The sequence below is a fragment of the Aphis gossypii genome, chromosome X (assembly GCF_020184175.1).
Source record: "Aphis gossypii isolate Hap1 chromosome X, ASM2018417v2, whole genome shotgun sequence".
In the NCBI taxonomy this organism is placed as follows: domain Eukaryota; kingdom Metazoa; phylum Arthropoda; class Insecta; order Hemiptera; family Aphididae; genus Aphis; species Aphis gossypii.
This window is the reverse complement of record NC_065533.1, coordinates 32275274-32290051: the sequence shown is the minus strand read 5'-3', so window position 1 is coordinate 32290051 and position 14778 is coordinate 32275274. Positions and strand designations below refer to the sequence as shown.

Below are 14778 nucleotides of genomic sequence, written 5' to 3'. Positions count from 1 at the left end.
AAACGTGAATAGCACGAACATTTTTGTTTTAATTTTATCATTAAATTACCTAATAAAAATGATAAGTATTTTAGTAATAAAAAGTCTTATGTTAAGTAAAATTATTTGTTTTTAAATGATACGCCAATAACAACTGTTGACATTTAGTGTGAAATCGCTTTGCGGTATGTGAAGTCACTAACTACATGTTTGTTTGACTGCAATTATAGCCACTACTGCTATAGTCTAAGATCCAAGACTTAAATATATAAGGTTGATTAAGTAAATGTGATTACTGTGTATTTATAGTTGAGTAAAATAATTCAATACTTTAAAAATTGTTTAATACACCTTATTTTATTTTTAAATTTTTAATCTATAATTTGTACAGAAATTGATAATTTAGTAGTTTAGTTATATACAAGACAATAATGATGATTTAATCTAATTTTAATACTTACTAATAAACTATTAATTTTTATTTTAAACCTAGCAATAGTTATTGTAACCAGTATAATATGGGAAAAGTTGAAACTTTCAAACAACAACCTCCAACCCCACAACAACCACCAGTACAACAACAACAGCTGCAGTTAACAATGCTTTTTGTTACAAATTGTGTAACAACACCAGTAAGCTTGTTATTTTCAAAAATAGTTTCAATTGTATCGTAAATATTTGATACTTAATATGAAGTATCTATACTTATTGATTTAGGTACATATATTATATTATATACAAATATACAATATTAGTATTGTTAATGTATACTTTTTAAAATTTAAATATATCTGCTTTTAATTAACTTATTATCTAAGTTTTAAAATAAGTTAATGGTCAAATATTAAATGTATTGGGTTATTATTTATAATGTCGGTATTTTATAAGTTGATTGAGTGATTTTTTCGCAATTTCATAAAAAATGGTTACTATACTTTGAATCTCTAAAGCAGGTGTACCAATTACATGAAAAATATAACTAGTTATAAAAAAAATAAAAATTGCACAAATCACTAATTGTAGTAATTATTGAAATAAATATAGGGCCAGTAATTAAACCTAATGAAGAACATTCATATCAGTAAACCAAATTTTACTCTAAAAATACTTCTTTGCCACGCTTATAAAAATTGCTTATGTTGTCTCATTGGCTATATAGAATAAGCGAATATTAACATGATGGAGAAAAATCAATTAATGTAAAGACTGATGTAAAATGGTTAGTCAAACATAGTATATCAATGCTTTTTAAATCAAGTTATTGTTATTTTAGTTGATTGATTGTTTTAAATTTTTAAATTTTTTTATAACAGAAATTAATAAAAAAATGCAGAAGAAGCAACTGAATGCTTGAATGTGTAGTTTAGTATGTCTTAAAAGCCCATTGATGGTATTTTCTGAGTTGTTCATTAATGTACCAATTCTCTTACAAGAGCATCCACTTTACAATATTATCAGTTATACAGCTACTCTTGAAGTAAGATATAATTCTATTTTATGCTTTGTGAAATAATATATCTAATGATTAATAGTTATTATTTAAAAAAAAATGTAGATTGATGGTCAAATGTATTCTGGAAATGATATTTCCATTTTCCAAGACTCAAACCAAACAGAAGGTATGTGAAAACTTCTTGCGCATTATGTTGGCAAAAAAAAAAATAAGTGAATGATCTGATAATTTAAAAGTGTTGAACTGTTTAACTTTTAATATTGTTCATATAATGTTTACATGTATGATGTATAAATATTGTCATACATTTAATTAGAAAAAAAAAGAATTTCCCATGGATGTTGAGATGGAAGTTGGAGAAAATAATTCAATATCAAAACCTAAAGCACCCCCTCAGGAGAATTTCCTATGGCCACAATTTGCTTCATTAGCTATGCATAACTTAATAAATCGATGGAAACTACAGCCTATTGTTACAAGAGCTAATTATGTACAAGAAGATTCAACAGTCATCAAACCTCAACCTAAGCTGAATAACAATTTATTTACTAATTACAATTTAATCTAAACTAACATTAAGTGTTATAAATTGATTGATTTTGAAGTTGTTAGAGTAGAAGGTAAAATTATATGGTTACCTAATACCTATGTTAAAACTAGGGTTAATACGTCAAATTGGCAGGATTTTTATTGATTTTTGAAATTATTATTATTATTAGAATATTAGTTGGTTTTATAATTGTAATATTATATAACTTTAAGAATGGTGTATACATATTACCTAGAACAATATTGTTAAAAAAAAAAAATGTATTTTTTCTGCGTACTTATAACCTATGTATAACATTTTTCTTTACATTACTTTTTACTGACTTAATAAATCTATTAAAGTATATGTATAATATACATAGTACTACTCTATACTATTACTTTTATCAAGGCATAAGCTTATTTAATAAAATAATAAAAAATAGGATTTTTCATAAACTCTTTAAAACAACACAATTTAATATAATATTATAATATTACAAAGTCAATAGTTGTACTTATAATATTACATTATTAGACAATATAATAATGGTAATGATGATTTTACTAAAACTGTTAACGTTGAAAATTTAATAACAGATATGCAGTATCTATATATTACTATCTTATCCCTTTTATTACTCTTTGTAATAACAATTTTAATATAAATTCAATATCATGTTTTGTTACCTGTGATTTTTAAATTCAAACATACAACAAATTATAATTGATTATACTTTTTAACCTAATTTATTTTATTTTAGACTGGTGCTATGAGAAAGTTTTCTAAAAACCTGAAAAACTGTAATCCAATACAGTTAATAAATCAAATGAAGTTAGGTGTAAAATTTATTGAAACTATAATAAGTGCAAAGATTCCATCACTCTTTCAGTAAACTGTGTAATAGATGATATTCAATTTACTAAATAAGGTAATATTTTTTGTAACATTATACTTATTACGTTAAAATGTTAACAATAACTTTAATTAAATTATTAATATATATAAATTTTTTTAATTAGATGGCTATTATAAATTGAAAAAATTATTAATATTTCACCACTAAGAGTATAATGTAATAGTATTTTGATAATTTATAAAATGCTTGTATTTTTAAAATTATATTTAATATGTATATTTCTTTAATAATATTGTTTTGATTTGATTTAATTAAATATATCAATAATCCTAAATTAATTTAAACATATTATCCAAGAATTTTTCTAATTGCTGAGAATTTGTGTTTTATTATTGATATTATGTTTCTCTTACATCATATTTATGAGTTTCTCTTCTTCTTTAGGTAGTGTGTAAGACTTACTTACAGAGCTTGATTTAAAGGATGAAAGAAGACTAGGTTCCTCAATAAATGTTTAGATATTTTAGTATGCTACTACCATATTATTACGTATTTTAAATAACGTTTTATACAATAGTATTTAATAGTTTATTTTATTTAGGGCATTAAAAAAACAACTAATAAATTGATAATTACTATTAATTACTAATAACCTGATGAATTGGAGTATAAATTATTTAATTTATAGTTAAAAATATGATCATAATAAGTATAAACGTTTAACATATAAAAAATATTCCAGATTGGGATAATCTTAAAGTTTATTTTAATGAATACAATATATTTACAATTTAGGTATAGGTATTATTATAATCAGTCAGGTCAGTCGATAATTCTTCAAGAATTTCCCAATTTTTTCTTTTGATTTGTGTATTGAAATTAACGTTTAGATGATGTTGAAGGCCTTGAGGAAATTTTTTTTAATATTAAAAATAATTCAAAGTTAAAATATAGAATATTTACTTCTGTTTATCTAACTACATTTGTATTCTACTAACATCCCTGGAGGCTGCGTTATCAACAATTCCTGTTGGTCTATAAAAATATAACAAATTGTATAAGAAGTAAATATTCAATAGATGCTATCTTATTCACTAATTTTACTTCACAGGAATACATAAATTTCATAAACTTCAGTTAATGCTGTACAAGTAGATGAACAACTTGGTATATTTTCATTGAGACTTAACATGTATATTATATAAGTATATAAATAAAGTTATTTAGAAGTTATAACTAAAATATAAAATACTTACTTCTGACTATTACTCTCCAAATAATTCATAACTTCTTCGTAGCTATAAAAATAAAACAAATTATATTAAACCAATTATAATAAACAAGCGCGTACACAAAAATTTGTTTTTTTGGGGGGGGAGGAGGTTGGTTGTATATTTTTGTACTTATATAATCTCAACTAAACTAATAAATAATAAAGCTTATTTCCTGAAATTTCGGGGAGGTTCGAACCCCTAAAATCCCCCTTGTATACGCGCCTGATAATAAATAAAAATAATATTACCTTAACGGAACAGCATTAGGGTGTAATTGTTTACGTTTAAAGTGGTAGTAACTGGAGAAACTTTCCGGTAAAAAATGTTTACTACAGACTCTTGTATATTCAGAAATAACGCATGTATCTAATTCAAGTTTCTTGATCCATGTTTCACGCCTCACCTCATCTGTAGGGAATCTAAAAAAAAAAAAAATGATGGATGACTAACTGATAAATAATAAGTAGAATGGCAGTAAGATAACAATAAACGTATGGCCAGGATAATAATACTGGCTAAGAAAGTATAGAGTAGATAATTAATTGTGTTACTTAATGAATACAATACTTACTTGTGGAAAGAAACATTTTCAGTGTTTTTAGGATTTGTAAAACAAGCAATGCAATTTTGGTGGGACATTGTGAAGTATTGAAATATTCTAATACAATAATCAATGTTACGGAGTTCAGTATATAAGATGACTGGTCACAACAAAGTTAGTCGAAGTGTGAAAGACGATCTTTCAACATGTGTTCAGTCAATACAGTGGCAGAGTGACGCGTAAATTTACAGGTTATCCAACGACACATTACATATTATTATAGATGTATGGATACAGTAGGGGATACCCAATCAAATCAATACCGATGTTAAACAGCTGGTCAACAATCACGAAAAGTGTTTTTATCTATCTATCATCAACCAAATCAATTGCAAATATTCTCAAACTGGTGTTTTTGGCGTCCTTTCAAATTTTTATTGTTACAAGTATTATCTATTAACAATGTATTTATTTTTTATTATTCTCTTCCTAATTTCTACATATTATGTCATAATTATTTGCTTATTATTTTTATCATAAAAAATATTCCATAATTTTCTTATTTCCTAAATTCAGTTTTGTATTTAAGTCGTATTTCATGTACTTTACTATGGTGTATTGGCGTCAATTAAAATGCCGTGTAAATGAGTGTCACTAAAGTTACAAAACAAAATTTGATGTCCCTAATAAATGTATTACATTATGAGAAAAATAATTACTACTTAACTACTTAACTACTCACTATAGACCATTGGTGCAACTAAGGGGTGCTCAGGGGACTTATGCACCCCCCCCCCAAATAAAATCCATTTTTTAAAAAATATTGTAGTTATCATAATGTATATTAAGAGAAATAATTGCCTATTTGCTATTATGTTCTCGGCTATACATAATATATATACAATATACATATATATTTTATACATTATATAGTCTTATTTTGTAATGTACTAATAAATAATAAGTTTTGACTTATAACGTTTATACGGGTTGCATAAACGTAGTTATTCGTAATTCATGGAACAACAATCATAATGATATTATAATATATTTATATTATAATTATATTAGATTCTCTCAATTTCGATAATTTATCATTATTTTAAGAATTACTTTGTAATGAGGAATATTTTATACTTTGGCAAAAACTTGAACTATTGGCAGAACAAAATAAAATAACTCTTGATATACCTATCCAACATAAGTATGATACAATTAAGTAAACAATAGAAGAAAGTTTATCAATAGTATCATCTATTGATTCTTTTTTTATAAATTATTATAAGGTGAGTCACCGATAACTATAAAGCCTGAAATTAATTTCCAATATAACAATAATTTCTGCTACTTGTAAACATAACAAATAGTTTGAAAAGTGAACAAATTTAAAATAAATATAATTTGCATTCAAGAAAAATCATGTTAAAATAGATACTCTTAATCATTTAATTTTGTTAACCTCAATTGTATTATCAATATTAAAATAAAGTATAATATACATTTACATTAGCAGTTATTGTTTTTATTAGTGTTATGTAAAAGCTAATAATTGGAGTTATAAGCTGGGGGTGTGGGGGTTTTGCCCTCACAACTCTGTGAGTTCTTTACTATTTGTGCACCCTCAAAAGTATTGATCTAGTTGCGTCTGTGCTATAGGCTCTAAAAATTAGGTTAAATGTTTAACATTCTTACATTAGGTAAATTTAATAATGGTTGAAAAGTTTTTTAGACTATGATAAATAATAATGATACAAATAAAACAGAAACTAGACTGGATTTTATCTGCCTATATTTTAAAAACATTACAGACCCATTATAGTATGATTACTCGTATAATCTTATATTAATAAACACTTAAGTAAAATATGATCTATTAATCACATTTTAATTAAGCCTATTGGTGTCGTTTATTTTGTAAATTTGTCATTTTATTGTTAATTTAACTTTTATTTTATTCTACTACCAAACAGATTTGTAATAATCACACCTTATTACAATTAACTCGTTTAATGTATAAGATGTGGTTGTAAAATGCTACTAGTAAATAATAATCATAATATCTTTGCACCTTTTATGATTTGATGTAGCTAAATTAATGTTAGAGTTGTGGCATATTATGTAGAATTTTACATTTTTAAAATATTATTCTTAACGATTATAAAAATATTTACTAGTATAAATAAGCCAAATTATTTTGCTGTTAAATAATCAATAGAATTCTGAATTAAGGAAAATCTGAAAAATTATACACACTTGTACCAATCATGAAATCGTTTTTCATAATGAAAAAAAAAATGATTGTACATTCTTTTATAAACTAATTTGAATAAAAATTTTGAATAATATGGTATCACAATAATCTAAGTTTTCAATTGTTTTCAACTATTGTTATTGTTAATGAAAAACGATTCTAAGTAATAATAGTCTCTAGCTGTCAGACTAGGTATATCACTAAGTTTATTTCATGGTATGATTCTTGTTATTGCTATTAAATTAATTTATTTTGATGAAAACATGGCAATTACTTTATTAGGTATTTAATTATTATAATAGAATATATTTTAATAATACTATATATTACTTTAGTTACATTTTGAGTTAAAACTGACTTACTGCAGAATGTTTAAATAGGGAATAGCATAAAATCAATTTAAATGTTTTAAAAATGTCATGGCCTATAGTAAAATTACTAACATATGTAAAAGTTGTATGTCCCCAAAATAAATTCAGGATATTATAACAAAATTATTAAAATGGTTATTTGTTCATTAAATATATAATTTCATCTAATTTTGAAATTCAAATGACTATATGAAAAAAAAAATGACACACATATTTTTTTTTAGATTTTTTGTTATCATAAATTATTTATGAATAACTAAATTGAATTTTTTAATCTTATCTATAAAAATTTAATATGTTATAAATTGTTTATTACAAAATAATTTTCAAATTTTTACAAACTTCAGAATGCCTTAAAAAAAAAACTATGTGATCCAAGTATTTTTAATATTTTTAAATAGCTTAAAAACAACTTTAAAAAGATCAAAATATTTTAAAATTGTATCATATAAAAAAATTCTAATAAAAAAAATTGACGAACCTACAGGACATTTATGCTGTACAGCAGAGCTGTAATGCTGTACCCATTAATCTATCTTCTTATAACAATTGTGCTAATTGTATTGTCTATCTAAATATAAACTAATGTCATTTTGAATTATTTAATTTAATTATATCAAAATATAACATAAAATAAAATAAAATATAAAAAAATTATTTCCATAGAATATCTACATGTTATCCTCATGTTTCCACCAATAAATTTAATAGCTTTAAAAATTAAAACTATGAAAATCAAATAAAATATTATAATGAATTCATCAAATTATTATTAAGGTATAATTGTATAAAATAAATTTGAATATAAAAGTTTAAATATATTATACAAACATGGCATAGACTTGTTAAATTATCAAAGATTTTTATTATTATTATTATATTTTCTTTTTACTAATTTATTTGATAATTATATACATAATTAAATATAACAGTAATAAAAATAATAAGAGAAGATAAAAAAATAATAATAATACTAATAATACAGTTTTAAAAAAATTGTATTAGTTTTAGTGTAATATGTATATTATAATATGATGTTTTAAGACAATTATTATTCAATATATTATAATGAAGTACAACATATATCTTAGTAAAACGCAGTTTATAGTTTATCTTGCTCAGCATTTTAACTGTACATACTGTACTCATATTTATTACAATAACCTTGCTCAAAATAGAAACAATTATCACAATATAAATGTATATAGTACATAAGAGATTCTAAACGCAATTAGCCTACATTTATATCACATAGTATTATATTTTTATAAAGCAGTTCGTTCATCATAAACAATAACTGCTTCATTGTCAACCAATATATCTGTGTCTTTGTTGTTGAGGAACTGGCTTCTGGATTTGCTCATGGCGATTATGGCAGCTTCATCATTTCTCATGCGATTTTTCCTTTTCTTACTGAAATTTACCTGAAAAATAAATATAATAATTAATAAAAATAATAATAAAATAATTATTCGATAGGTACACTTAGAATATTTCTTATTGAAACACTCTTACATCAATGCCACATTATTACCAATGCCATTACCCTGAATTGTGAAAGTTTTGTAACATTTTATTACCATTAAAAAATAATAATAATAAAAGATTATTGTAAATAGTTTACATTAATACACACAGTAATTCCCAAAGTGGGTTCTGCAGAACTCAAAGGTTCAGTAGGACAATTTCAATGTATGAAGGGAAAAAATGTTATATTATGTTTAGAGAAAAAACCTCTTCAATAATACTAGTAGCTAAATATTAGTTTTAATTTGAATTTGAACAGTATAAAACTTTAAACTTTACATTCTAAAATAAAAGAAAAAAAGAAAAAGGAAATAGCGTAATAACTTAATAGAAAAAAATCCTGAACAAATTATATCAATAAAACACTGATTTTTCAATAAATAATTGAAATATGGAAATTGAGTTGGAGTTAGAGACATTGGTGTTCCGTAAAATACAAACTATTTTCTAGGAATGCGTTAATAAAAGTTTGAAAGCTGCTGTGTTAAAATAGTTGTACAGAACTTGTTCTATAATAACTGTACATTTTTTCATAAAAGATAAAAAATACCTTGGCATAAAGTTCTGATAAATTATCAGATGTTGAGAATGGCCGTTTCTTGTTTCTCACGTGTGTTGGAAGACTTCTCGTTCGTAATGTTATAGATTTTCCATCACAAGTATGGCAATTTTCCAAAACTAAATGAAATTTAATTTTAATTAGTTGTAGCTTATTATTTAAACCATTAAGTCCAAATTTATATTGAATTTCATTAAAATAACAATCATTTAAAAATTGTTAATATATATACAGTAGAACTCCGATTATCCGGACTAACTAATGTCAAGGGTGGTCAAAGGTGGTTAAGCAAATATCCGGACGATTGACACATGACATAGGTATCAAAGGTTATATTATTGTATGTATGCATTTATTAATAATATGTATGTGATATAATTTAAAATATAAACAAATATTTTTATTGAAATATTTAAGTGAAAAAAAATAAGCTTTTATTATAATATGTGACATATTTTAAAACTAAAAAAAGTCGACTTTTTCATTTTTTTCTCTCATTTGGTTAATTGGACGTCCGGATGATTGGCGTTCGAATAATCGGAGTTTTACTGTATATATAAAACTATTCTATTTTACATTTTACATCAATCTTAAGAAATATATTTGAAGGGTTTAATTGTTTAAAATTTAAACACATTGTATCATTCAAGTACACTTAGTACAGTAATAATTATAACCTTATTATATAAAATGTATAATGAGTGATAACATTCTGGACGGGTAAAAAGTATAGTTATTAGAAATTTAAAAAAAATATTTTACAAGCAATTAAAACTGTGGATAAAACAGAACAAAATAATGGATAAGAAAACTATTATTTTTAATTTTTAGATAATAAATTGATAAATAATACCTAAGTACCTACTTTACAAATAATATATATGAATTTTTAAAAATAGGGAAAAAAATAATCTATTATATTCACCTCAAAATATTTAAAAAAAAATGCATGTAATATATGTAAATAAGAATAACACATTATTAAAACTAACTAAAGTAAACACTGAATGTAAATGTATTATATTATGCATTTTGAAATAGGATACATAAACATTCTTTTAATTGTATTCAAATGTAATAAGTAATAAAACATGTACAATATAAAATGAATAAAGTTAGAGAAGCTCTATTATTAAACTATACTATTTATTTTTTATTTTCTTATTTACATAAATTTGAAAATATTTAAGTCACTAACAAAAATAATACTCACTGCTACTGGAAGTGAATTGGTGAGGATTAAATTCAGAGATCTGAGGTAAAGCGTTTGGCAAATGGCAAGGGTCATTTTGGGTCTCATTGTCAATATAATGCAAATTAGGCACGTCAAATGATTCATTGCTAATAAATTCTTTTATTTCACGTATACAAGGATCCTGAAATAAAAAAAAATTGTTAATTTTTTTAAATCTTAATAAATACATCAATAGAACATACAAATGACTGAAGTTGTTTTGCTGGTGGTACAGAAGCTGAACGTGGTACTGTATTTGTACTTACAGGTTCCTCTCCTTGATCATTGAAAAACCAATGATCAGGAGAACCTTCTCTTTCAGGAAATAACTCAACAATACGGTTACTATATATAAAATTTCCAGTTTTGGGGTCTAGAAATACTGTGGAATAACTAGAAAATATAAAATTATTTATGTTATTATTAATAATAAACCATTTGCATTATTATTTGCATTATTTTATCATCAATTCAAATTACACATGTAAATAAAAATTAACAACTTTTTTTTACAAACAAATTCAAATTCAATTTTTTTTTTTTTTTTGTAACTATACATTTTAATATTTCTGTTCAAAAATTATTTAATAAATTAGGGGAAAATCAAAGTTAAAATTTGAATAATCATTGCCATCAATAACAAGTAAATACCATTAAAAATACAAAAATATGAATGTTTTGTCAATAAAAAAAAATCACTAGTAACAATGCTCATTTTCAAAATATAATTAATGTTGTAACAACAATTTTTAATAACTAAAAATTATTTAAATATTTTTGAGCTATATCATCTACAAATGCTTAGAATCACTGTTAAACAAATCAAGGCTATCAAGTTAATAAGCAGAAATATTGAATTTACAATTATTACTCTCAACAGTTTATTGCTATAGAAAATTTTTGCTGTATTTATATCTTACTTAATGGTTAATAATAGAAGTTTATTGGCATTTATTTATGCTTCAGTATAAACAAATTAAAACTATACAAGTCAACAGTAATTATTTGAATCAACTATTATTCACTACAGTGAACATTTGCACTTTATTTAAAAAAAAAAAATGGCATAATAGGTCTAAGAATGCTTAAAAAATATATATTGTACTTATTATAGTTTTAAATGAATATGTTACTATTTTTTTAGCAACAATTTATACAATTTATATTTTATTTTATATGTATTAAAATTATAAATACAAATAATACAGTACATATTTTTACAACCAAACCCTAAATAATATTATAATTTAAAAAACAAAAAAGGTAAATTATTTATGACTGTTCAAAATAGTTAACACATTTAAAGTATTTTGATTTATTTAGATTTTATATATTTTAGTGATTTAAACAATAAATAAATTAAGTCATAAACACAAATTATATTCATATTTGGCCATAATTATAAAAGCCTAACTTTATGTGAAGGACAGAATCTTAACATAATATACAAAATTGAACTAAATTTAAGTTTTATAATTCATAAAATATATCATAAAACTGTTTAAACCTTAAAAACTATAAAGCTAAATAAATTATTGACAACTTATGTCTATATTATGAAATGTACTATGTAATTACCTAGGTATGTTAGTATTACTTCTTTGTTCTTCTTCTTCACAACTGTTTTGTACTAAAAATAATAATAATAAATAATTAGAAATGATAAAAAAGTATAACATAGACTTAATAATATTGCTTACCATTTTTTTTTTTACAAAAACAACAATACCAAATTATAAATACAATTGTTATTGAAGTAATTACTATAATGACAATAGCACATACTATAACAATTGACAGTTGATCTTTGTCTAATTTCCATCCGAAAACATCCAAGGTCCAATCAAAACCTCCAGAAATATCCTACACAACAATAGTATTATTTATTTAGCAAAATTTGTTAACCTATTTGACTATTTCATTAAAAATATAATTTGTTAGACTATAATTATTTCATAAATAATAGACTACATTTATTAGTTTACTAAACAATGCTTTAACAATTTAAATTGATTTGCATTAATCTAAGAACTGATATGAATGTAAACATAAATGGTTAGAAAAAACGAACAAAATATATTATATGATTAATAACATTTTTAGCAAAAATCAAATTAGATAAAACATACAGGAGGCCACATTTTTGCTGTCAATGTAGTAGATTGTTGAAATATAGTCCCGCGTGTGTTTTCTTCTGAGTTTGACTGTGTGTAGAGATCATCTGGAAATAAAATATACATTTTATGAAAACCAGTAGAGTAGTACAGTTTATTAACAACAAATTTTAAATAAGTAATACTATTAGAATTAAATGTAATTTAACACATTATATGATATTATATTATGATTTATAGATGTTTCTGACCTTTAATTTTTATAAGAAATATAGTTGATAGGACATCACTTAGAATAACTAATCAAAGCAATACTCAGACAAGAATATATAATCAATTTAAATTAATTAAAAATGTAGTTTAAAATTTATAATAACAAATATTGTTTAATAGTTTAATATTGTAAATATATATTCAATATCATAGATATACATTTTATAATTTTTAAATCTCAAAGTAATGTAAGCAAAATATGATTGTCTTAAATGTACCCAATTCAACTGTTAATTTTAAATTAATATTTTAAGTAGTTTAATAATGTGTTAATTATTCAATATTAATAACTATACATATTTAGTAAAAAAATGTATAAAATAAATAAACTAAAACTATTTAAAAAGCAGTAAATATTATATAATTTACTATTAATGTATTAAATATTAACAGCACTATTACTGTATGATTATTTTCACAAAAAATTATAATAAATATATAAGGCAGATATTTTTTGATATGTAACTTTCTCAGATTAGTATACAATTATACACTAAACAATATAATATTCTTTTGTTAATTTGAGAGAACTTTTTTACTTAAAATATAAAGAAAAAAGAAATTCTAAACAAATAAATAAATAAATACTGTATTCGTAAAAATTAAAAATGTACTAATTCTAAATAAAATCTAATAAATATATTTATTTTGTATATTTATTATCTTAGGCCTCTGGCATCAGCGTTAATATGACACTTTAAATATTGTTTATACAATTGATTAATGCTATCGTATCAGTAAATACACACTTAAAAATGTTTACTTCTTTTATAGATATTAAATTTAGCCAATAGTAATATAACCAACTGAATGTGAATACCTACCTATGTAAAATAATAAAATTGAACTTTAAGAGCTGATATAAATATTATATAGCAACAGTGTTTTCACAATTACACTTTACTATAGAAGACTCAATTTGTATTATTGATGAGATAGAATAAATTTAAATTGTAAATCTTTAAAAAGCATAGATTTATAGCTAATAAAACTCTTTTAAAGAAATTGCTTACAATTATGAAGTTTGACACATTTCAATATACCTACTTTATTTGTATATGCATAAGTTCTTCAACCAAATATAACACAACTTGGCAACTACTCAAAACCATAGAAGTACTCAATTAGTAATTTTTCAACTAAAATTGTTTTATTTATTGTACTAAGAAATAAATGATCCATTTAATTCTTACTTATTTAATTTTAAATAAAACCAAAAATACCTATTCATTTATTGCTGTTAAATATAGGTCTACCTAGGAAATTAATGTGTATGACAATTATAAAAAACATAATTTAAATGTTTACTGGCACTATTTAACTGAGTCTGTTGTGATTTGTAGAAACTAACTATTATAGTAATGGTTAAACAGTATCACTTTATTTTTTTTGTTAAATTACGGCATGATTTCAAATTTTTTTTTAGAATAAAAGTTTTTTATCTGAACAGTAAAAAAGTGATAAATTATTCAAATATATTTAACAACAATGTTAATGTTTAGGTACTCTGTTTTTATAAATTAAATCCAAATTAGTTCAAAAATTAAGAATCAAATAAGACAAAAGTTATAGTGGTAGGTACCACAATTTAACCTATTAACTAAACAATAAAAATATGTTAAATTGATAATTAAATTAAATCAATTTTCAACTTTTTAAAACATTAAAAATGTACCTACTTATTCATGTAAGCTAAATACTTTCTGTTTAAACCAAAGCAAATAAAAACCTGTTTTGTAGATCTCACTTCATGACATTTGTAAACCAGTTGGACAAATGTTGTTTATCATTCACTTTTAATTTGTTAACATACA

The 14778-nt window shown here is 22.9% G+C and overlaps 3 protein-coding genes and 1 pseudogene across 7 annotated transcripts in view; 2 read left to right on the top strand and 2 right to left on the bottom strand.

Annotated features, from left to right (window-relative positions):
• LOC126551690 (pumilio homolog 3-like) overlaps positions 1 to 14778 on the top strand; it is a 149794-nt gene that overhangs the window by 87589 nt on the left and 47427 nt on the right. The gene's annotated exons all lie outside the window — the stretch shown is intronic.
• On the top strand, positions 498 to 2856 carry LOC126552481 (uncharacterized; annotated as a pseudogene).
• Positions 3434 to 5217, bottom strand: LOC114130366 (THAP domain-containing protein 2-like). Its single transcript, XM_027995332.2, has 5 exons — positions 4666 to 5217; positions 4343 to 4513; positions 4077 to 4118; positions 3784 to 3855; positions 3434 to 3724 (listed from the first exon to the last, which is right to left on the bottom strand). Exons 1-4 carry the CDS (start codon positions 4731 to 4733, stop codon positions 3798 to 3800), a joined length of 339 nt encoding a protein of 112 aa, XP_027851133.1. The 5' UTR covers positions 4734 to 5217; the 3' UTR covers positions 3434 to 3724; positions 3784 to 3797.
• Positions 8238 to 14778, bottom strand: part of LOC114130367 (uncharacterized) — a 29608-nt gene continuing 23067 nt past the window's right edge. For both annotated transcript variants that reach the window (XM_027995333.2, XM_027995334.2), the window contains exons 2-8: positions 12707 to 12798; positions 12278 to 12440; positions 12156 to 12207; positions 10781 to 10970; positions 10557 to 10719; positions 9335 to 9462; positions 8238 to 8681 (exon numbers count right to left, since the gene is read on the bottom strand). In XM_027995333.2, the coding sequence (XP_027851134.1) occupies positions 8523 to 8681; positions 9335 to 9462; positions 10557 to 10719; positions 10781 to 10970; positions 12156 to 12207; positions 12278 to 12440; positions 12707 to 12798 (947 nt within the window). In that variant the 3' untranslated portion in view covers positions 8238 to 8522. The remainder of the gene's footprint in view (positions 8682 to 9334; positions 9463 to 10556; positions 10720 to 10780; positions 10971 to 12155; positions 12208 to 12277; positions 12441 to 12706; positions 12799 to 14778) is intronic.